The 25,301-nt window shown below is 39.7% G+C and overlaps 1 protein-coding gene across 1 annotated transcript in view; it reads left to right on the top strand.

The window, feature by feature from the left end:
• CNTLN (centlein) overlaps nt 1–25,301 on the top strand; it is a 215,630-nt gene that overhangs the window by 171,817 nt on the left and 18,512 nt on the right. Inside the window, exons 20-24 of the mRNA XM_039910751.1 lie at nt 9,247–9,435; nt 11,292–11,389; nt 12,653–12,779; nt 14,804–14,941; nt 15,576–15,761. Of these exons, the coding sequence (XP_039766685.1) occupies nt 9,247–9,435; nt 11,292–11,389; nt 12,653–12,779; nt 14,804–14,941; nt 15,576–15,761 (738 nt within the window). The remainder of the gene's footprint in view (nt 1–9,246; nt 9,436–11,291; nt 11,390–12,652; nt 12,780–14,803; nt 14,942–15,575; nt 15,762–25,301) is intronic.

The raw sequence follows: 25,301 nt of genomic DNA, 5'->3' as shown, positions 1-25,301 counted from the left end.
GACAGAACTTTGAAAGAAAATGTACACCACAGATTAATATACTGTCATTCTCAATGAATAATTGAAAATGATATATATGTTATATATGTGTGTGTATAAATATGTGTATATATATATATATATATATATATAAAATGAGATACCTTTATTTCTCTGAAGGAATCTAATTGCTAAACTTCAAGACAAGTTAGCATTTTCAGTGCCTCCTTAAAAAGATCCTTAAAATCTGCTTTGTTAATTGCAAGTCATATTCAGTATGACCTCATAATAAGGTAGTTCTTCAGGTGTCCTGTCTGTCTTTTAATGTGCACACCGGGGCAGTGTTCAACTGGGTAGACAACTGCACTTCAAGTAAAGACTTCTCTTGATAAGCAATTAGCTGTAATTAGGAAGATTCACCTCAATAAGGTGTCAACATCAGATTGTTTGAAAAAAGTTGAATGTCAGGGTCTTAACAGAAAGTTTTCTTGACACCTTGTATGGCATTTGAAATATGAAATGTTAATTTAACTTTTCTGCCTATTATTCATGCACAATATTATTTTGTCATTCAGACACTGCACTGACAGAGTGCAAGAGGTGGTGAAATAGTGCTGCTAGGATAAAAAGAGGTTTAATCTACCATTGGCCAATTAGCCAAAAGGTACTTAATGGTCTCTAAAGGCTACTGAAATCTAACTACTAGCTAAAGCACTGGTAAAAGTCCTGTATATTACCTTCATTTCCTTGACATTTTGTGAAGCATGCTCTAGCTTCTAATTTGCCTAAAAATTGTTTATTTTTAGAGAGAGTTGGTAGTTCTTGCTTTACTTTTCAGGAGGACTTCATGATAGTTCTACATTTGAAAGTGTGGGAGGACAGAGAGAGAGAGAGAGAATTTGGCTTCTGTTACTTTATCAATATCTAACTTTCATATTAAAAACAAAGATCCTCTAGACTGTGAGCTTGTTGTAGGCAGGGAACACGTCGACCAACTCTGTTGTATTGTAATCTCCTAAGCACTTAGTGTAATGCTCTGCACACAGTAAGTGCCCAATAAATACGACTGGTTGATTGATGGAAATTTCAATTTCAAGTTTTCTCCTTTAGATAATATTCTAGAAATACCAATTCGTCAAATACCTTTGGAATTCTACCTACTGAAAGAAAGTCCATTGGTGCTAAAAACTTATACATTTGCCTTCAAAATTCATATGATTACATGCTAATGGGGTGTGATTATTTTTACAGTCTTATATGAGAGGAACACAGAATCTTTCATTTTATTTTTATTGCTTTACTCCTTGTCAGTAAAGAAATATTGATTATAGTCACAGCAGGGAGAAATAGGTTTAGATTCCCAGTGTCTTTCCAAGGCTCTTGCCTGAGGAGTTAGAAAGAAATTGGTTGAAAAACTATAAATAGCGGTATAATTTAAGTACTCTAGTAACGTTCACTCCATAATACAGAACATAAATACCTAAACATTTTCCCCACTGAGCATTTTCTAGTTTTTTTCTTGACATCTTGTGACAAAATTATTGTTACAATAGAATGTCAAAATTACAAAGGGAAATGATTCATTACTTTAAGTTTTGAAAAAGTGAAGCCTTGCATGTCATATGTCACCAAACAAAATATGCCAAATAGGAAATTTAAAAGTGAATCATTTCCATATTTATCATAAAGTAATCCTCCCTCAATATTTTGACTGCCAATTTTTGTGAAGCCTATTAAAAATTTTCCATCAATGAAACTAGGGCTAGGTGGCATGTGGAACAATCTTCTGTATCGACCACCCCACTCTACTCCTTTGGCAAATGTGGGTACATGAGCAAGAAACAGAGGAAGTAGATCATCGAGAATCCCCTTACTCAAGCTCACAAGCCTTCTGCCCAAGGTCACACAGTAGACAAGTGGCAGAGCCAGTCACTTGACTTCTCTGTGCCTCAGTTTCTTCATCTGTAAAATGGGGCATAATCGAGTTTAAAAACCTATTCTCCATCCCACTGGGACTGGAAGCCCTCTTGGGACAGGGACTGTGTGATCTGATTATCCCTCACCCACGGCCTGCCTCTGGCCTGGATGCCCTCCCTTTTAAAATCAGATGATCATTCTACGCACATTCATAGCATTACTGAAGGCACATCTCCTCCAAGGGGCCTTCCCTGACTTGGCCTTCATTTCCTCTTTTCCCTCTCTATTCTGCATTGCCCTTCCATTTGGATTTGAACCCTTTATTCATTCCTCCTTCAGCCCCACAGGACTTATGTATATAGCCATAATTTATTTACTTATATCAATGACTGTGTAGACTGTGAGGTCATTGTAGGAGGAAATTTTTCTACCAACTGTGCTGTATCGTATTCTCCTAAGCACTTAGCACAATGCCTTGTGAACATAATAAGCACTCAACAAATATGATTGATGATAATGATGATATGCAACCAAAGATCACTATCATATCAGAAACACAGAGTCAAATGCTCTCACTGAATTCTGCTTATTTGGATAGTACAATGCACAAGGATAGACAAGAAGGTGTAGAACTGAATCAAGAAGAATAGTGTGTCCTTTGGGATGGTCAAAGAGTGTGGCATCAACATGGCCTAAGTTTCCTCATTTGTAAAGTGTGGACAAATTATCTGTTTTTTCCTACTAGCCTGTGAGCCCTGTGTGAGACAGGGACTGTATCCAACCTGATCATTTTGTATCTTCCAAGTATTTAGCATAGTACTTGGTACATGCTAAGTGCTTAAATAAAATCATTAGTATTATCAAGATTCAGGCCAACCAAACTGAAGGAATCCAAGGCAATTATAGTATCCAAATCTCTTTATGGCTGAAAGAACTCAATTTGTCACAGAAAGTAGAAACACTTTACAGTCCCAATGAAGTAAAACTTGAAGTGCTTGAGCAGAACACAGGACAGTTAAAGGGCAACTGGGGAAAAATGGTCATCCTAGTATATAGCAATCAGAAACTGAACTAGTGTCTTGGACCAGAGAGTTAGGGACATCAAGAGGTAGAAACAGAGACTGTGCCAGGCACCGTGGATATCAAATGCTATGGTGCAGCCAGGGGAAATCTTTATGTGTACATAATATATGAAAGCAATTGTCAATCATGAATTGGTCTTATCAGACAGAACCACCCACACAAATAAAATCTAAACATTAATACTCATCTCTTTTTTTAATGGTATTTGTTAGGCACTTACTATGTATCAAGCCCTGTTCCAAGCACTGGGGTAGATACAAGATAATCAGGCAGAATACAATCCCTAGTGCATATGGAGATCACAGTCTAAATAGGAGGGAGAACAGGTATTGAATCCCCAATTTGCAGTTGAGGAAACTGAGGCACAGAGAACTTGAAGGACTTGTCCAAGATCACAAAAGAGGCAAGTAGCAGAGCTGAGATTAGAATTTAGAGCCTCTGGCTCACAGATCCATACTTTATACATGAAGCACACAGTAAACGCTCAATAAATATGATTGAATTGAATGAACAAACTAGGCCATGCTGCTTCCCTGTCCTTCAAACCCAAAGGACAAATATATATATATATATATACATATATATATATGTATATATATAATACACAAACATTATATTTTTGTTAATTTTACTTACACTGTATAATGCATTTTTAACCTTCCATTGAATTTAAATAATACTTGGGTCATCATTCATAACACACTTCTGCTATAAAGTATTGAAACTATTTGAAAAATTTTTATTCATGCTTGAGTTAAAAATGTATGGCCTCATTTTATATTTTGAAAATAATCTATATGTACAGTGCCTAGTTGCAACCTTTCCCCACAGTGCTAAGTTCTATTTTATCACCCGTTTTGTTAGGGTAATTTACCTGCAAATAAATCAATAAAAATTTCAGCCTTTACATGATTTATTATTTGTAAAGTCAGACTCAGATAGTACTTTCATCATTTTTTTTTAATGTTTACACCCGTGTCATGTCTACATGTGGCACAACAAAACACTTGAAAAACATCCTGAATTCGCGTTTTTTTAAATAATGATGCCGATAGTTATGCAGCATTATTGTTGGTGGAACAATCTACTATTACTTATTGTTAAAATTTCAAAGAATCAGTTGGACTCTGAAGAAGTGTGTAGGTGTTTAGGATACACACAAATACACACACACACACATAGTTTTTTGACTGTGAGATTGTGTTTTCCATATTCACCTCCATAGTAGCTAGGAGTTCACCTGATTGATAGTTGCTATCTTAAGTTGTGGCAGTTTGCCTTTCATAAGAAATATACAGACTCTCTCTCTCTCTCTCATACACACACACACACACACACACACACTTTAAATGTAGCATGAAGCTATTCCCCCATGTATTAAGTTGGCATTACTGATCATTAGTTTTTGTCAGTGCTTGTGAATAATGGCTGGTAGAACTGTTGTTGAATGACAGTCCCTTGCACATAATGTACTGGAAAGATTGCCTCTTGCTGTACTGTTTAATTTGTTATCCACCGTACCTAACTTCATTCTGATTTCCACTGGCCTGGAACTCCCTCCCCCTTCATATCCGACTCTTCCCACCTTCAAAGCTTTATTAAAATCACATCTCCTCCAAGAGGTCTTCCCTGACTTAGCCTTCATTTCTCCTACTCCTTTTCCCTTCTGCTTCACCTTTGCACTTGGATTTGTAATTGCACCTTGATTCAGCCTAGAGCAGTACAGAGCCACCATTCATTTTGGTTTCTCTCTTCCTCTTTAGACTGTTAGCTCCTTGTGGGCAGGGAACGTATCTACCAGGTTTGTTATATCGGACTCTCCCAAGCACATAGGACACTATAATAATAATAATGTTGGTATTTGTTAAGCGCTTACTATGTGCAGAGCACTGTTCTAAGCGCTGGGGTAGATTTACAGGGTAATCAGGTTGTCTCACGTGAGGCTTACCGTCTTAATCCCCATTTTCAGGTGAGGTAACTGAGGCACAGAGAAATTAAGTGACTTGCCCACAGTTACATAGCTGACGAGTGGCAGAGCCAGGATTTGAACCCATGCCCTTTGACTCCCAAGACCGGGCTCTTTCCACTGAGCCATGCTGCTTCTCTACTCTGCACACATTACATTCTCCGTAAATATGATTGTTTATTTGATTGGTGACCAGTTTTCCTGAAGCCTCTGCCCCTTAGGTGGTAGAGAAATCAAATAAAAGATGACTAGAGTGAACTTCGGCACTCTGAATATGGTGTCAACATGGCATCAAAATTTAACCCACACTGAATGTTGCAGCTACAGTTCTTTATGGCTGTGAGTCCTAAATTTGCTACAGACATGGTATTTGACCTTCTAAAGCAGTTCAACTAATGTTGTTTTCAGGCAGTGCATAATAGCAATGAGACCCGAGAGCACATTCAGCAATGAAGCAATGCTCATGACATCACACTTCTACTTGGTAGGTAGGACGAGTAAGGAGAATGGATGACCCAAACAGCTACTCTGTGGTGAGACAAGAGGAAGAAACCTGGGGGTGCTAACTTACACTTTTCTACCTCCTTGGCAAAGAGAGTCAGTGGGTGCAGATTCAGAAATCCTGGCGTGTTTCTCATTTATTTGTATTTTTTGGCCTTGCCTCTCACCTACGGTACAAGACAGAAAGGGATGCCTAAAAAACATGCTCACAGAGACCATAAAGGGAATTGAATTTGGCCCATTTCCTTCATGAGCATTGGTCTGTAGAATACGAGAACAACCAAAGGTCTTGTTTTTTCTAACCCTAGGGTAGTGGGGGCCAGGGACTAATAACTGTATGGTATTCTCTTGAGCACCTAGCAGGTGATCAACAAGTACTATTGAGTGGGCCGATTCATTGATTGATGGCTGTTGCCTCAACACTTGGTGGAGGCCCCATTACAGCTAGAGGCGTGAAAATTGAGAAAGCTTCCAGATCTGAAGATGGCTTACCAGCTGAGATTTTCAGGCAGGGAGGCTGGATAGTCACTTTCACAAGCTTTCCCCAGTCTATGAAACACAAAGATATGTCACAGATTTTCAAGGGTGCTGCCTCTATTGCTGTTTTCAAGGAAAAAAAGAGAATTCATTCATTCATTCAATAGTATTTATTGAGCGCTTACTATGTGCAGAGCACTGTACTAAGCGCTTGGGATGAACAAGTCGGCAACAGATAGAGACAGTCCCTGCCGTTTGACGGGCTTACAGTCTAATCGGGGGAGACGGACAGACAAGAACAATGGCACTAAACAGTGTCAAGGGGAAGAACATCTCGTAAAAACAATGGCAAATAAATAGAATCAAGGCGATGTACAATTCATTAACAAAATAAATAGGGTAACGAAAATATATACAGTTGAGCGGACGAGTACAGTGCTGTGGGGATGGGAAGGGAGAGGTGGAGGAGCAGAGGGAAAAGGGGAAAATGAGGCTTTAGCTGCGGAGAGGTAAAGGGGGGATGGCAGAGGGAGTAGAGGGGGAAGAGGAGCTCAGTCTGGGAACGCCTCTAGGAGGAGGTGATTTTTAAGTAAGGTTTTGAAGAGGGAAAGAGAATCAGTTTGGCGGAGGTGAGGAGGGAGGGCGTTCCAGGACCGCGGGAGGACGTGACCCAGGGGTCGACGGCGGGATAGGCGAGACCGAGGGACGGCGAGGAGGTGGGCGGCAGAGGAGCGGAGCGTGCGGGGTGGGCGGTAGAAAGAGAGAAGGGAGGAGAGGTAGGAAGGGGCAAGGTGATGGAGAGCCTTGAAGCCTAGAGTGAGGAGTTTTTGTTTGGAGCGGAGGTCGATAGGCAACCACTGGAGTTGTTTAAGAAGGGGAGTGACATGCCCAGATCGTTTCTGCAGGAAGATGAGCCGGGCAGCGGAGTGAAGAATAGACCGGAGCGGGGCGAGAGAGGAGGAAGGGAGGTCAGAGAGAAGGCTGACACAGTAGTCTAGCCGGGATATAACGAGAGCCCGTAATAGTAAGAGAAGAGAGCTGATCATGAAAGCAGTCACAGGCCTAGGCTCTATCCACTAGGCCATGCTGCTTCCCAATATACATGTACATATATATATTTATATTCTGCATTTCCCCATCTGTATCTTATTTCAATGTCTGTCTCCCCCTTTAGTCTATAATAGCTCCTTGTGGTCAGGGATTGTGCCTACCAACTCTTTTGTACTCTCCCAAGCACTAAATACAGTTCTCTGCACTCAGTAGGCACTTAATAAATACCATTGGTCGATTGATTGATTCCTGCAAGATCCTAGCCAGAGTACTTCTGGATTGGTTGAGGAAAAGCATTGTTGATTGTAAGTTCCTTGAGGGGAGGGAGCCTCACTTTTTTTTTTAATGGTATTAAACTCTTACTTCATGCCAAGCACTATACTCAATGCTGGGGTAGATCCCAGATAATTAGGTTGGACACAGTCCTTATCCTACATAGGGCTCACAATCTTAAGTCCCATTTTACAAATGCGGTAACTGAGGCACAGAGAAGCTAAGTGACTTGCCCAAGGTCACACAGCAGATAAGTGGCAGAGCCAGGACTAGAACCCAGGTCCCCCACTCCCCAGGTCCTCACTCCCCCAACTAGGCCACACCGTAATCTCTACTTATTCTGTCATACTCTCCCAAGCACTTTACATAGTAAGCATGCAGTAAATACCATTGATTGACTGATTGACTGAACAGTTACAGAATCACAGTTGTCTTCAGACCACAGCAGAGGACAGCAGAGAAGATGTTTGCATCACATTAGTTATAGAAAAAGTACAGAGAGCAGCACCAAAGCCTCTATACAGTTTTCTGAAACATAATGAAAGTGGTTTACATCATGAGTATAGCCAGATTCTGGGAACTGAGTAATGAAATTTGGCTACCTTGAAAACTTCATTGAAATTCTGAAACTACTTTGTCATGGCATGCTGGCCAAGTCAAAGATGATGCACCCAATCAGCCCCACAGCACTTATGTACATATCTGTAATTCATTTATTTTTATTAATGTCTGCCTCCCCCATTAGACTGTAAGCTCCTTGTGGGAGGGGAATGTGTCTGTTTATTGTTACATTGTACTTTCCCAAGCACTTAGTACAGTGCTCTGAACACAGTAAGCACTCAATAAATAAAACTGACTCTCCTCCACCTTAATTTGCTGATCTCCTACTATGGTCCATCTCACACACTTCACTCCTCTAAAGCCAAATTACTCACTGTAGTTCAGTCTCATCAGTATCTCACTAACAACCTCTTACCCACATCCTCCCTCCGGTCTGGGACTCCCTTCCCCCTTTTATTTGACAGTCCACCACTTTCTACACCCTCAAAACCTTCCTAAAATGATGTGTATTCCAAGAGGCCTTCCCTGACTAAGTCCTTATTTCACCTACCCACCTTCCCCTCTTCCTACCCTATGCACTTGTCTGTGTACCCTTTAAGCACTTTTATACTCACCCATCTCCCATAGTACTTATGTACATATCCTTATACCTTGCCATTTCCCCTTTCTGGAATTTATTCCCATGCCTTTCCTCCCCCTCAAGACTATAAACTTCTTAAGGGAGGGGATCATGTCAACCAACTCTAATAATAATAATAATGTTGGTATTTGTTAAGCGCTTACTATGTGCCGAGCACTGTTCTAAGCACTGGGGTAGACATAGGGGAATCAGGTTGTCCCACGTGGGGCTCACAGTCTTAATCCCCATTTTACAGATGAGGGAACTGAGGCACAGAGAAGTTAAGTGACTTGCCCACAGTCACACAGCCGACAAGTGGCAGAGCTGGGATTCGAACTCATGAGCCCTGACTCCAAAGCCCGTGCTCTTTCCACTGAGCCACGCTGCTTCTCCATTATTGTACTCCCCCAAATGCTTAGTACAATTCACTGCAGACAGTAAGCACTCAATAAATATCACTGAATGATTGAATGACTGAGGGTGCCCTGTCTGATACATTCCCCATCAGCATTAGTTCGGTAAAACAATGAATTGTAGGAAGCTCTATCCAGTAGATTTATTCTACACACACATACTAGATGATGCAACAGCATTTTTTCTTTTTGCAAATGTAATTCAACATGTGCCTTTTTAAAATTGAAGTTTTTTTAAAAAGATTGTAACTGGAAAAATGCAGTACTAAACCTTCATTTTCATTAGAAACAATTTTCTCTAATTACTATGAAGGAAGACACTAGTGTCTGAATTTATCTGAGATCTAACAGATTGTATATTTCAAATATAACTAGAGTTATTGTTTTATTCCTGAAAAAAAAACCAGAAACTGAATTCAGACTTGGCTGAGCTTCGTGATGAGAGAGATGATTTGCATAGAAAATTAGAATCTGCATCTGCAGCCACACGTTTAACAGATCTCTCCACTGTAACTTCTCAACCAATCCAAGTTGCACCATCAGACTCTTCAAAGAATATAGATATTGAAATGAAACACCTACAGTGTAAACTCAAGGTAATTGTAAAGATCATTTAAATACTCATGTAGCATTAATGCTCACATTTTTTATTGTCACAAAGATGAATTTATTATTGAACATGAATGTTGGAGTCAGGAAACTTTGCCAAGAATTGTCCATTAACAATTCAAAAAAAGAGGTTGGAAATGAGGAGTTATTTAAATTTTTGAAATGTGCTATAATGCCATTGCAGAGAATTCACTGAAATAAGACTCTTTGGAATATAGAATTCTTTATAGGAGACCTGAAATTTAAATCTGACCCTGATTTCGGCATACATTTTCTTAAATGTTCTCTAAATTTCTGGCTTTGCTCTTTAGAGGCTTTTGAAAAGCTTCTAATGGTTTTCAATAAAATAAAAACAATAATAATAATAATGGTATTGGTTAAGCGCTTACTATGTGCTGAGCACTGTTCTAAGTGCTGGGGTAGAACAACCGTGGTCCACCACATCATAGAGACAATCACGTTAGAGACAATTTTGGTAATTTTCAAAGTCCCATCAAAAATGAAAGACAATCATATATTTATAATACATATACATATATTGTATATATAATAGCATTTGTATCAAAACCTGTTCATTCCTCAGGAGACAATTATTTGATTATAGTTTTAATCTCTTTCTTTGCTATACTGTTCTCAAAGAGATCCCATTCAGGGAACGTGTCTGCCAACTCTGTTATACTGTACTCTCCCAAGTGCTGAGTACAGTACTCTTCATATAGTAAGCCCACAATAAATAAAATTGATGCGTTCAGTACATAACATTGATTCAGTTCCACAGTGTTTTCATATCAAATACTAGTCTTGGATTTAGATTCAACAAACTTACCAACCCACTAAAAGTTTCATCAGTGTACTAAAACTTAGCTCTTCTCCACTTCCAATAACCTTTATTTCCAAATAAACACTCCCTACTTGTTACTTTCCATCCAAGACTCCAAAGGTAAGCCCTTTGAAAGAGAAGCAGTGGGTCCTAGTGGATAGACCATGGGCCTGGGAGTCAGAAGGACCTGGGTTAAAATCCCATCTCTGCCATTTGTCTGCTGTGTGACCTTGGGCTAGTTACTTTACTTCTCTGTGCCTCAATTACCTCATCTGAAAAAGAATAGAAATAAATATGAAGAACGGATGGGCCTATAAGTGGCAGTGATATTGTTTGGGGACAAAATTAATGTTAAATGAAGGTGCTTAGACCAGGGTTGAATTCTTGCACCTCTGTTAACCTTTCAAGGTTTTTCGTTGTTATTTTTAAATGGTATTTGTTAAATGCCTACTATGTGCCAGGCACTGTACTAAGCACTGGGGTAGATACAAGGTAATCAATGTGGACATAGTCCATGTCCCATTTGGGATTCACAGTCTTAATCCCCATTTTACAGATGAGGCAACTGAGGCATACTGAAGTGAAGTGGCGGAGCAGATTAGATCCCAGGTCCTCTGACTTCAGGATCATGCTGTTTCCACCAGGTCACGCTGCAGTTCCTAGCAAATATATATTTCATATCCATGCATACACGCACCTTTTCTGTTGCATAATGAGTGAATTTTCAATGGCTAGTTACTATGCTTCTATTCTCTTACTGTTATCGGGCGTGTTTTAATAACCTTTCAAATGCAAATGGAAATATTTTCATTTGAACAGTACAGTTTTTAATGGCTTTTTTAACAAGGCTGTAAATATGGCTTGTGGGTTACTATTTTTCAATATTCTATCTTTGTGATGTTTCAGGCTAAATGGAATCATGTTTGTTATTCATTTTAGTAGTTCATTCCAGCTGTTGGGAAGTATTTAATCATGCAGTATAAGGCAAGTTAGTTTTGTTTTGATGAGTATTTTTTAACCTAGAATGTGACTAATGAAATCACTAAACAGTCATCAACCATAAAGTCTCTGAAAAATCAAGTCCAGGAAAAGAATGACCGGATCCGAGAATTGCAAGAAAAGTAAGTTCTTCTTATTTCTAACCATTGTATTTGGTGCCACCAAGTGGCGGTTCTAAATTATTTAAATATTAACATTTTAAACGTAGAAATATAATTCTTAAATTTGTGTTAAAAACTTCCCCCAACCCCATTCTTTTTCTTCAAGATACATCTTAGACACTGTGTAAGACTAAAATTTAGGGACTAATCATAGCAGCACAAACCAAGATCACATTTCATATAAAGAGATAAATGCTTAACTGGTCACAGTTTCTGCATTGCAATAAGAATATTGAAAATCGTATTTCAAGCCCCAGAAACAACTTATTTCTTCTTGAAATAAGTCTAAACGAATTCCTCAGCAGTACTGAAAAGATTGTTTCAAATCAAGTAATTCTTTGCCAAGGGACTAAGGGATATGTCAAAGTTTAGATACTTAAACCGATCTAAATGCCAGGATTATATTTGTTAAAAGTGCAAAAACACAGTTTTGTTGCATATTTTGAAATGATTAAAGCTTTTAAAATTTTGTTTTTTCTGAGGTAATTTATGAATTGTAATCCCCTCGTTCTGTTCTAGTTATAGCAAAATAGATTTTCTTCCACACATAGTTAATGGTTATATTGAGGTTTAATTACCATAAGATAGGTTGTTAAATGAATTTCGTGTTTGAATAGTTATCCTAACTCTATGATTAAGACATTTATGTTTATTACAACAATGATACCTTAAAATTTATGCTAGGAGATTAGATCAGTTATGAACTGTAAATTGCTAAAAAAAAGAAAGAAAACAATGATCAGAATTGAATTTTTAGTTGAGCTAACTTTTAGCACAATCAAAATGTAAGGGATTTTACTATTTTGATTTTGTAATATTTTCAATAATTGATTATAAACTATATAGCTGTCCCATTGTATTATGTAAGTTTATGAATAAAAATATTATTTTAAAATGTAGTTATTTAGCCAATATCAGGAAATGACCACAATTACATTATCGTTTTAGACATTTTTCTTCTATGAAGAAAAGAGAGAATATATACATTTCATCATAAATGTCTCACTAGTATAATTGTAGCATCATAAAACTGCTATGTAGATTGCATAAAGAAGTCAAATTTATATAAATATGAATTAAGCTGCTTCTAGTCCAAATATTCCTGCCAGATTCTCTTTTTTAATGATGAAGAAAAGTAATGTGCATTAGCTTTATGCAAAACCTTCTCCTTCAAAACATTAAACCAGACTGTGGATAACATATTTTTTTTCTCCTTTTCCCAAGGGTTTCTCGGTTGGAGAGGGATGTACATATGAAGAGGCATTTGATAGAGGATTTAAGATCTCGTCTAAAAGTAAACCAGGAAACTGATAAGAGCTTCAATGAGGTGCTAGAAAATTTTGAGAAAAAGGTATCATTCATTTATTACTTTGACTGAGAATTTTTTTTAATTACTTGACTAACTGAAATCAAACCCAAATGTGCCCAGCACATTATATGTTCTTGATGTATTTAAATTAAATGATCACATTAAAAATACTTATGCAATTATATAATTCATTGTTATTTAATTTTGAAATTGGAAAGGCTGGATATAGTAAGTTTTTTCATTATCACAAAATTCCAAGGTCAAAGATTTTGTCACTATGCATATATAAATTAATTCTGACATAAAAATAAACAGAAATACATCCACCCCTTTTGACAACTTTTTTAAAAATGAGATATACCAGTAATTAATATACCCTTTCAATATTTCACCATTTAGATTTTGTGCTTAGTTTGAAGTACCATGCAATTATATTTGAGATGTAATATATGTTAACATTATAAAATAGAAGATCCTAATCGTTTATTGCTGGATACATTTAATTCAGTGAACCAGGGCCATGTGATCTCTAAAATCAGAGCAAGGGAATAGTTCTCTGTACAGTTAGTTACAGTTAGTTGTGTAACATCTGACCCCAAAATAGAAAGTAGCAATTTTCCAACTAAGAGGTATGTTGATTCCCTCAGAAGGAAGGTGCTGGCTCTACACCTCATCCAGTAGTCTGGGCTTTGGCAGTCATTAAGCATTGTCAGCTCCAGAGAGAGCTACATTCTTACCTTCCTTGCTAGATGTAAGGTACCATTAAGGAATCGGCTCAAACAGAGGGAAGAATAAAATATAGAAGGAGGAAGATAATACACAATTTTGTTTTTCTAAAAAAAAAAAGATATTTGCTGTCGATGTTTTTCTTAAAAATATTTGAGAATCCTCCTGAAGAGTCAGTGCACCTATAGATTATTTGACTCATATTCATATCCTAAATTCACAGCCTCCTCCTGGAAACATTATCCAAATTAGGCTTCACTGACACTGTCCTCTCCTGGTTCTTCTCCTCTCTCTCTGGCCACTCACTTTCAGTCTCTTTTGCAGATTCCTCTTCTGCCTGCCTCCTATCCTCCTACTGTGGGAGTCCCTCAAGGCTCAGTTCTGGGTCTCCATCTACAAAATTCCCTTGGAAAACTCATTCGCTCCCATGCCTTCAACTACCACGTCTATGCAGATCATTCCCAAATCTTCATTTCCAGCCCTGATGTCTTGCATTTTCTCCTGCCTTCAAGACATCTCTTCTTGGATGTGCAGTCGACACCTCAAACTCAACATGTCCAAAACAGAACTCTTTATCGTCCCACCCAAACCCTGTCTTCTCCATGATTTTCCCATCATTGTAGACAGCATCACCATCCTTCCTGTGTCATTCCACCCACGTATTCCCCTCTAGGCTCGTTGTGGGCAAGAAATGTGACTGTTTGTTGTTGTATTCTCCCAAGCATTTGGTACAGTGCTCTTCACATAGTAAGTGCTCAGCAAGTATGATTGATAAATAATAACTTTGAATTTCTTATTTCTCATTAAAGAGCATGTGAAAGTTATCAAATTTATTTCATATTAGATTGCCTGGTTCCTAAGCAAAATAAAGTAGTATACACTGTATATGAAAAATTAACTATTTATATATGCTCACATTTGTTTCGATAGGTAAACAATTACGAGCTACCTAAGGGAACCTAGATTAGTAAATGTAAGGGTGTTTTTGGCTCTCCCTTTTATAAAGTATCAACTATTTGTGGAGCACAACTAAATACTATCGGACAACAGATAAATATAAGTGCTTTTATACATTCCCAAACATGTCTTGAACTTTCAAGTATGCTATCAGATTGTATCTCTGTTGATACACAGCTTGGTCTTTCTGAAGTACTGTTACTCTTCATTTAAAATGTCAATACTATAAGATTCACCAATCATTGAATTTGGGTACCATTTTTGAAGAACAAGCCGATTTCAATTCACTCCTACTCTTATTTCAGATTATTTGGTCCTCGATCTAAATAACTAATGTAAAATGTCTCGGTCAATAGTGCAGTTATCTTGTACTTTTATTTTAGGTGAAGACATTGACCGAAGACTGTTCTAACAAGAAAGCATCAATTGATTCACTAAAGCAAAGGCTTAATGTGGCTGCAAAGGAGAAGTCACAGTATGAACAGCTGTATCACAAAGCTAAAGATGAACTGGGAAAAAAGGTATATTGTTAGAACATTTTCCTGATGTTAATCTTGAGTTTTCCTTCTGTCCTTTTCAGTTTTCATCTTTCTTTTCACAGCAAGAAATCCTTTAAACCTGTATTCCTCAATTAGTTCAAGTAATCACCATTTAATTATGTGCATGTTTTTTTTCCTTTTTGTGTTGAGAACTGATCTGCTTCTTCTAGAGAAGGCTTATGATTTCATTCAATTTGACTGATATCAATGATGCCTAATTATCACTGAGAAGGCAGAAAATGCAGTGCATGGCTATGCTTTCTAATGGATCTTGTAAAATTATGAATAACTTTCTGGTTTATAGTCCAATATGTATTTTTCATCTGAATTAATTTCATTTCTACAATTCTCCTTTGTGACTTAAAAGTAAAATATACTAACCATGTCAAATCCTTTAAATTATGGAGAACAATTGTGATTTAAGACTATATTACTAGAAATACATATAAATAAAATCAGATCTGCCCATTCAGTAAGGCTCATGGTTATATTGAACTTTCTTTGTGCTATTTTATACAGATTAACTGTACCAAATCCTTCTACAAATGTGTGTCAACCTCTAGTGGGTATGACACTAAGTGACGAATTATAAATTGTTGATATTTACAACTTCCAGGATCTCAGGCTTAGTAACCTTCTACGTAAAGTGACAGAGACTGAAACTGCTATGGCAGACCTGGAGAATACTGCATCTCAACAGCTCCATGATTTGGCAATACAAAGTGGACAGACTTTGGAGGGAGTTAAAAAGAAACTGATCTTGGCCAATGACAGGGTGGAAGAATTCATCACATTTGTCAAGGTCTGAGTTTTTCTTTCCATGTTTAACTAAATATATCGCTAGATATGTGAAGCTGGTGCTTTGCTCTTGGTCCAGGGGATAGAGCACTGCTCTGGGTACCGGGGAACCTGGATTCTAGTTCCAGTTCTGCCTGCTGGGACTAAATGATCAATCGTCAAGATTTCTGCCTGAAGGACCACCGAGGGCATTCAGGGAAGTGGACAGCCACAGCAGTAATCCTGGAAAATAGCTAGTTAACGCGGGCAATAAAGATGGCAGCGGCTTCCGAAGCAACTGCCTGTTGGGCTGTGACACTACACATATAGCGTCGGCACTCTTCTCTGGTCACATTCGCTATAAATAGGTGCTCCACCGAAAAATTCTTGGCATGCACTTAGTGTGGTACTGCACCCCTGGCCAGTTCCACTCCGTGCACCAGCGGAAGCATGATTAGATAGTAAGAAGAGAGTGAAGTAGGGTTAAGCAAGCTACTGTCCCCCAAATCAGTTCTTCCCTGCAGGTTCTCAGCCCTGAAGTCTCAGCACAAGGGTTCACTCATCTCCCTGATAGGAGACTCCATCATCCTCCTCTTCATCATCATCATCATAGTGGATGTGGCTTTATTTGTGGGTGCGTGTGAAAGTTTATCTGAAGATTCAGTCATTCATTCGTAATTATTGAACACTTACTGTGTGCTGAACACTGTACTAAGCAGCTGGGAGAATACAATGTAACAGTAGACACATTCCCCACCCACAATGAGCTTAGATTCTAGAGGGGGAGACAGACTTGAAGATGTGTATATGCAATGTGGAGTAAGATAACAAGGCATGAATGAGAACCCTTCCATGTCATTTATACACTATCATTATCAGCAACAGAAAAGGATTATCTTCTTTTTTTTAATCTCTCCTAAGGTTGTTATAGAATACAGGAAATTTGGGGTTGCCTAAGCTCAAATATGACTTTAGGCAAGTTGCTTTCCTCTGAAAAATTGGGGATGTTAATATCTACTTTCCTCTAATAGGAATGTTGTGATTGTAATGAGTGAACTAGCCCTCTGAGCAACCAAAATGAGATAAAAAGTATGTAATAGTAATTTTATGTATTTATTTGGTTCAAATCAGGGAACACTAGTGATGAAGTGGGGAAAAGCTAAGGATGTCATATGGCAAATTCCTCCAAACCTTATGATTGATTATTTGGGGGAAATTTGGCCAGAATTGGGTGGGGTCTTACAAAATTGGGCCAATATGACATCATCACATTATGGCCAGTGTAAAGTGTGTGACATCACTTGTGACTAGTGGTCTGGGTTTTTGTAGAGCCACCCTATCTTGGAAATCCCTCCTCATCCCCGTCACCCCCGTCACCCCCAAACACCATCCACTTAGGAGAACCTGATCACTGGAGGGCGGTCCTCCAGGAAGGCAGCTTTGTTTCTTACATGGGTTATTTATTCCTTGGGTCTGGAACCAGGACCACACAGGCCTAGAAGGACTTGGAGCCAGAAGCAGCCACATGAAATACCTAGCCCTAAATGATTATATATTTTATGAGTCTTAATCCTTTTCTGTAATAACAAGGTGATCAGTGGCTGGAATCTGCTTTCTAATCATCAAAAGTTGACATTATTTGTAATCTTCCTTAGTAGTCAAAGAAGACACCATTGACAGTGAAATTCACCTATAAGTGCATGTGTGGCTGAAAAGGCCAATAGTGACCAACAGTCCTGGCCACTCTGGTGCACACAAAATGGCTGCCCTTTGTTGTGTTATGTTTCATTTTTCAGTGTCCATTTTCTCAGTACCTGTTTATAATTTTTCAGTGCCTCCATGTCTCTCATTCCTTGGGAAGCTTTTGTTTGGGAAGAGACAATTCTTTCTTGATAGATTCTCAATCTTTGCAATTGACTCCATATTTTCAGCTGAAATACAGCATTGTCTCAGATGCAGCATGGCCTAGAGGATAGAGCATGGGTCTGAGAGTCAGAAGGACCTGGGTTCTAATCCCAGTTCTGCCACTTGTCTGCTGTGTGACCTTGAGCAAGTCACTTCACTTCTCTGGGCCTCAGTTAACCTCATCTGGAAAATGAGGATTAAGACTGGGGGCCCCTTATGGGACAGGGACTGTGGTCCAACCTGATTAGCTTGTATCTACCCCAGGACTTAGAACAGTGCTTCACCCATAGTAAGCACTTAACAAATACCATCATCGTTATTATTATTATTACTACTGAGTCTTTGAAACATTTCCTCTGCCCTCCTTGCTTTCACGTCCTAATTTCAGCTCTCCAAACAGCACTTGCTTAGGGTATCCTGCTGTCATTCATTCCCTTCACACGTCCTATCCAGCATAGCTGGGTTTCGATTCATCCCTTCATTCAGTTGTATTATTGAGCATTTACTGTGTGCCTAGCACTGTACTAAGCATTTGGGAAAGTACAACAATAAACAGTCACATTCCCTGCCCACAGCGAGCTTAAATGAGCAAAGCTTTGATGTGAAGAGACTGGCTGCTTTCCAGATGCTGATAGAACTGCTCAGGGAGCCAGTTGTGGGGTCCTGTCCAGCCCAGGTCTTACAGCCTTAGAGAGGGTTGGACAACACTACAGATCTGCAATCAATCAATCGATCAAGCTATGGTATTAGCTGAGTGCTTACTAGGTGCAGAGTAATGTACTAAGCGCTTGGCAGTGTACAATACAACGAAGTTGGTAGACCCGTTCTCTGCCACAGCGAGCCTATAGCTTGGTCTGGAGCCTGTTCGACAGTCTTCCAAAGAATCTGTTGCTCCTCTTGATTTGGGTTTCAGTTTCTTTATCTCTTATTGATTAGGTCATTGGTCAGTGATGCCAGCAGAAATTTGGGGGGTTTCTAGAGTCTACCATCTCTGTTATAGTGTATTCTCCCAAGCGCTTAGTAATGATAATGTTGGTATTTGTTAAGCGCTTACTATGTGCAGAGCACTGTTCTAAGCGCTGGGGTAGATACAGGGTAATCAGGTTGTCCCACGTGAGGCTCACAATCTTCATCCCCATTTTACAGATGAGGTAACTAAGGCACAGAGAAGTTAAGTGACTTTCCCACAGTCACACAACTGACAAGTGGAAGAGCAAGATTCAAACCCATGACCTCTGACTCCCAAGCCCGGGCTCTTTCCACTGAGCCACGCTTAGTACAGTGCTCTGCACACAGTAAGTGCTCAGTATGGATCATGGATTGATAGTTCAGGGTGATCCATTACCTTGATTTTCTTTTTAACCCCTGGCTGATTTGGCAAAAGTGTTTCAACAATCATTTTAATTCTGCAAATCTTATCCTCTGGAGAAATCTGAGGCCCTGGACACAAGGAAAGAGGGGAGATGGTAAGACTGGAATATAAGGAAGTCTGGAATCAAAATTGGGCTTCCAGGAGACTCTGCATCTCCGGAAATGATCCTTGGAGGGGAAATTGCCTGCCGCCAAACGGCACCCAGCTTGGGGGAGTAGATGCCCCCTATTTCTCAATTTATCTTTCCGGGCTGAGGTTGGACCCATTCCAAGCTGAGGAGAAGTGTGGCCTAGTTGAAAGTGCACAGGCCTGGGAGTGAGAGGACCTAGGTTCTAATGCCAGCTCCACCACGTGCCTGCTATGTGACACTGGGCAAGTCACTTCACTTCTCTGTGCCCAGTTAGCCTATCTGTAAAATGGGGGTTGTCAATGCCTGTCCTCCTTCTTACTGAGATTGTGAGCCCTGTTTGAGACAGGGACTGTTTTCGACATCATTATCGTGCATCTTCCCCAGCGCTTAGAACAGTGCTTGACACATAGTATGCACTTAACAAATATCGCAATTATTATCATTTTTATTCTGCAGGCCAGAAAACAGCTGAACATTTTGGGCATAGATTGGTTGAGAAAACAGAAAACCCTCTTTTAAAAAGGGAATGAAAATGGAGCTGAAAGGTACAGGGCTCTGCACAAAGGAAACAATAATTACCACCAACTGGAGTATTGCCAGTAGCTCTAGAGAGCTCCCATTCCAGTTGGTGACACCACCATGCTTATCCATTTCTCCATCTTTTTCAACTCCCTTTTTCAGTCTGTCACCAAATCCTGTCAATTCTTCCTCCAGCTTACTTCCAGAATCCATCCCTTCCCTTCCATCTAAATTCCCCCCACCCTGGCCCAGGCACTGCTCATATGCCAGCTTGACTACTTCAGCAGCTTCCTTATTAGTTTCCAATCTCTCCCCTCTCCAGCCCATACTTCATTCTGCTCCCTGGATTACTATTCTGAAATGATGTTCTGTTCACATCTCCCCACTCCTCAGAAACTCCAAAGTCTGTCCAGTCCTATCTGAATCAAGCAAGCAGTAGCATTGGCTTTAAAGCATTCACTCAGACCTTTTCCCCAATACTTACCTGTTCTCTTCTCCTACTACAGTCCACTCACAATCTTTGTTCCTCTCAAAGTAACCTATTCACTGCACCTTGTTCTCATCTCTCCCACTACCCACTTCTTGTTCATGCTCCTCTACTACTTGTAACTCCCTTCTCCCTTTGTAACCAACAGTCCACAGCTCTTTCCCCATCCGACAGTGCCCTTTTGAGACATCTTCTCCAGGAAGTCTTTTCTGAGTAATTTCAGTTCTTCCCACCTTCTATCTCCCAAATCCCACTTCAGTTCTTCCTGGCCACCTAAACACAAATTACCACAACCTCATAGCATTTGTAATACCTTATATATTCTATTATTCCTCCTATCTCTGATGGGAGAAGCAGCATGGCATAGTGGATAGAGCACAGGCCTGGGACTCAGAAGGTCATGGATTCTAATCCCGGCTCTGCCACTTGTCTGCTGTGTGACCATGGTCAAGTCACTTCACTTCTCTGTGCCTCAGTTCCCTTATCTGTAAAATGGGGATTAAGATTGTGAGCCTTGTGTGGGACAAGGACTGTGTCCAATCTTGTATCTGCCCCAGTACTTAGACCAGTGCCTGGCACATAGTAAGAGCTTAGCAAATCCCGTAATTATTTATGTGACATGTCTTTTAATTCTTTTGTACTCTCCCAAGTGCTCTTTACATAGTAGGCACTCATTAAATGCTACTGAGTGATTAAGAAAAAAGATTATCCTCTCCCTTTCTTCTCCCCTCAGATAGCCTCTTTCAAATGAGAATGCTGTTCCCTGGGAACCTCTTTGTTCTCTCATTGCACCACCTTTCAACTGCTTCCAGGCTAATGCCACATACGTATGCTTGTTCAACATGCTTGGTTGCCCTTTTTCTTGCATGGTGAGCCCTGTGTGGGATAGGGACTGTATTCAGTCTGATCATCTTCTATCTACTCCAGCACTTAGTCTAAGTACTTAATATAATAATAATAATAATAATAATAATTGTGGTATTTAAGCACTCACTTTGTGCCAAGCACGGTAGTGAGTGCTGGTGTAGATGAAACACGATAATCAGGTCAGACACAGGCTGAAACAGCTACGATGTAATCAGACTTCTCACAGCCGAAGAGGGAGAGTAAGCAGGAAATATCTCCATTTTACACATAAGGAAACTGAGTCACAGAGAACTTGAGTTGCACAAGGTCATACAGCAGGTAAGTGGCAGAGCTGGAACTAGAACCCAGATCTCCTGACTTCTAGTCCCTTGCTCTTTCCACTAGGCCATGTTGTGTCCATATATACATTGGCAATATATGCAACAGTCTCCTAGTGGTCTAAAAGAGTTAATTCTCCTCTTAAAGGGCAAATTAAGCAGCGTGATTGAGAAGCAAATCGAGAAGCATTGTGTCCCAGTGGGCGAAGCATGGGCCTGGGAGTCAGAGGACCTGAGTTCTAATCCCAGCTCCACCACTTGTTTGCTGTGTGGCTATGGGCAAGTCACTTCTCTATGCCTCAGTTACCTCATCTGTAAAATGGGGATTAATGCTATGAGCCCCAGGTGGGATATGGAATGTTTCCAACCTGATTAGCTTGTATCTATCCCAGTGCTTAGTACAGTGCCTGGCACATAATAAATGCTAAAATCTATCATAAAATATTAATTAAAAAATTGCCTAGGACAGATAGTATAGGGAGCAGTAGAAGGATGCAAGACTGAGTGGTTGTATTGATTAAGATCAAAACCCTCTTCAAAACCCTACTTAAAACTCACCTCCTCCAAGAGGTGAGACTGAGCTCCTCTTCTCCCTCTACTCCCTCTGCCATCCCCCCTTTACCTCTCCGCAGCTAAACCCTCTTTTTCCCCTTTTCCCTCTGCTCCTCCACCTCTCCCTTCCCATCCCCACAGCACTGTACTCGTCCGCTCAACTGTATGTATTTTCTTTACCCTATTTATTTTGTTAATGAATTGTACATCGCCTTGATTCTATTTAGTCGCCATTGTTTTTACGAGATGTTCTTCCCCTTGACTCTATTTATTGCCATTGTTCTTGTCTGTCCGTCTCCCCCGATTAGACTGTAAGCCCGCCAAACGGCAGGGACTGTCTCTATCTGTTGCCGACTTGTTCATCCCAAGCGCTTAGTACAGTGCTCTGCACATAGTAAGCGCTCAATAAATACTATTGAATGAATGAATAAGATAAGGTTTGCAAAATATGCAAACCCGATTAACTTTTTACAGCTATAACCAAATTCTAGGAAGTATTTGTAAAGCTGATATAATTCATATCAACTGAAAATGGAACTCGATTGAATCCCCTAAAAATAGTAAAATAGCATTGTGAAGTTTTTACAGTTTGGTCATTTAACATGTCTCTATTCTACCATTGGGATCTTGTTCCAAGTTACGAAAAGGTTGATATATTAGCCTGCAAAGCAGTAATTCAGGGTATGGTGTCTTTTTAATAACCATAGGCAGACAATGCAATATTTTGCCAGTGTTTATTCATGAAATGAAATGACAAGTTGTTAGTCCTAGAACTGATCGATAAAAGAGAAACATGCATATATATTCATTTCATTAGATAGATGAATTCATGAAAGACTATAAGAGGCAATTATATAAGTTTATATAGGATGTCTGAGGTGGTTTTTTATTTTTTATATCATTACCCTGAAATTGATTTATATTGTTAACCAATTATTTTTTAATGGTACTTGTTAAGTGCTTACTAAGTGCCAGGCACTATACCAAACACTGGAGTGGATGTAACATCATCAGGTTGGACACAGTCCCTCTCCCACGTGGTAGTCAAATTAGGAGGGAGGAGTATTTTACAGATGAGGTAAGTGGGGTGCAAAGTTAAGTGACTTGCCCACTTCACACAGCAGAGAAGTGGCAGAGCTGGGATTAGAACCCAGGTCCTGTGAGTCTCAGGCCCATGCTCTTTCCAGCTGGCCCATGCTGTGTCACTCATTCATTCCACTGTATTTACTGCAAGCTTACTGTGTGCAGAGCCCTGTACTAAATCTTTGGGAGAGTACAGTTCAACAATAAGCAGCCACATTCCCCGCCCACAGTGAGTTTACATTAGCATAAACCCTGTAAGAGGACTCATTTTTTCCCAAGTGGGGCAGTATATCAGAAAAACAATTTCAGCCTCAAGAGAAAAAATACAGAATTTGGACATTAATTCCCAGTTAAGTTGGGAATTAAAAATTTTCAGTGGCCTGATCTCTTTCAACCTGGTCTTAGCCATTTGTAAACAACTTTGAATTATCTTTGAACTATCAATATAGTTAAAAGGAGTGGCATTTTTGCAGCACCAAATGACCGGGTCCTGATTTTTGCATGTGTTTTCTGTTTCTTATTAACAAATATTGGGTCAGGAGGCTCCCCAGAAAAAGGGAATATATCTGCCCCAAGCCAGATTGTTCCAAAGGTGTCTGTAGGCCCCTCTGGTCACCCCCAATCCTGGGCTGGTCCAGGATTTCTAAACCACTATGGAGTTTGCAGACTCTGGACCTGGAGCACCCTGGATACACACTAAAAGAGGCATATATATCTTGAGAAGCGGCATGGCCTAGTGGATAGATTATGGGCATGGGAGTAAGAGGACCTGGGTTCTAATTCCAGCTCTGCCACTTGCTTGTTGGGTGAACTTGGGCAAGACACAACTTCTCTGGCCTCAGTTTCCTCAACTCTAAAATGGGGATTAAATACCTGTTCTCCCTCCTACTTAGAATGTGAGCCCCATGCGGGAAAAGGACTGTGTCCAACATAATTAACTTGTACCTACCGCAGCACTTAAAACAGTGCTTGATACATAGTAAGCACTTAACAATTATCATATATACATATGGCTCAGTGGAAAGAGCATGGGCGTGGGAGTCAGAGGTCATGGGTTCTAATCCCGGCTCCGCCACTTGTCAGCTGTATGACTTTGGGCAAGTCACTTCACTTCTCTGGGCCTCAGTTACCTCATCTGTAAAATGGGGATGAAGACTGTGAGCCCCATGAGGGATAACCTGATCACCTTTTATCCCCCCAGCACTTAGAACAGTGCTTTGCATATAGTAAGCACTTAACAAATACCAACATTATTATTATTATCATTATTATCTATATACACACACACCTGGACTCTTAAGGCCCAATCTGGCTAGGGTTGCCCAGGTGTTTGAATCACTGCTAATCTGCCCTGTCTAAAATGTGACTGCATTCCATTGGAATCTCCATGCAGGGTTTTTGGAAAAAAGTGATCCTCTTTCTTAGGCCTGCTTCATACCCCATCTGCGGATGGCCCTCTCCCAAAAGTTTTAGGCTCTAGTCAAACACCCACCTTTGGAATGGCTAGGCATAGTAGTAAGTCTAATTCTGCCTTAATGTTCCCTAAATTTACTCTCTCTTTCATAATGAAAAGTTTGAGGTAGATTGGAGTGCTTGTTTCCATATCTGTGGGGACTTTGTCCTTGGCCTTTCTTTTGAGGCTCTAGTGCCATAAAGCAGCAGATGTCATCTGGTGGCCTTTCACAAGTATTTCCTTTTTTTAAAGCCTGAATTCAATACTAATAGTCAAAGCTCAACAAATATACTTTTCTCCTATCAGTGAGGATCAAAAAGTCAAGATATGTGTAATTAGCAAACAGTATGGAAGGTAGAGAGGTATTGAGCGAACACAGCAAACAAATTCAAACAGACAGATAAGTAGAGGTAAAGATCCCTGAGAGTGGTGATTTTAAGTGACTGGTGAACTAAGCCAACATTTGTTGAACCTTGATAATAGTTGTAATGTATGTTATCTCAGAAATATGAGAGCTCTTGTTAGCTTTTAAAGAGAGAAAACCCAGCAGCAGGACCACATCAGCAAGTCAGTTTTCCTGCTCTGTAAATCAAAAAATCATAGTCTTTTTGTGTTTTTACCTTTTGATAAGGACAATCCCTTAAAGATTTGGAGTTCACATCCCTATTATAGGACTAACTCATTGCTTATTATATTGGGATGATGTTGGTTTTGCCTGAAACTCACCTGGGTCTTTATCCACTGCCAAGTTTGGCCTCAGCTTTCAAATTTATACCGATATCGGCCACCACCTTTTGGAAATCAAGACATTTAGCAAAGATTTCCTAATCCAAGGTATTTGCTGAGTGCCTTCTCTGATTTCATTTTAAGAGAAATTGTA

The sequence above is a fragment of the Ornithorhynchus anatinus genome, chromosome X5 (genome assembly GCF_004115215.2).
Source record: "Ornithorhynchus anatinus isolate Pmale09 chromosome X5, mOrnAna1.pri.v4, whole genome shotgun sequence".
In the NCBI taxonomy this organism is placed as follows: Eukaryota; Metazoa; Chordata; class Mammalia; order Monotremata; family Ornithorhynchidae; genus Ornithorhynchus; species Ornithorhynchus anatinus.
This window is presented reverse-complemented; position numbering and strand designations above follow the sequence as displayed.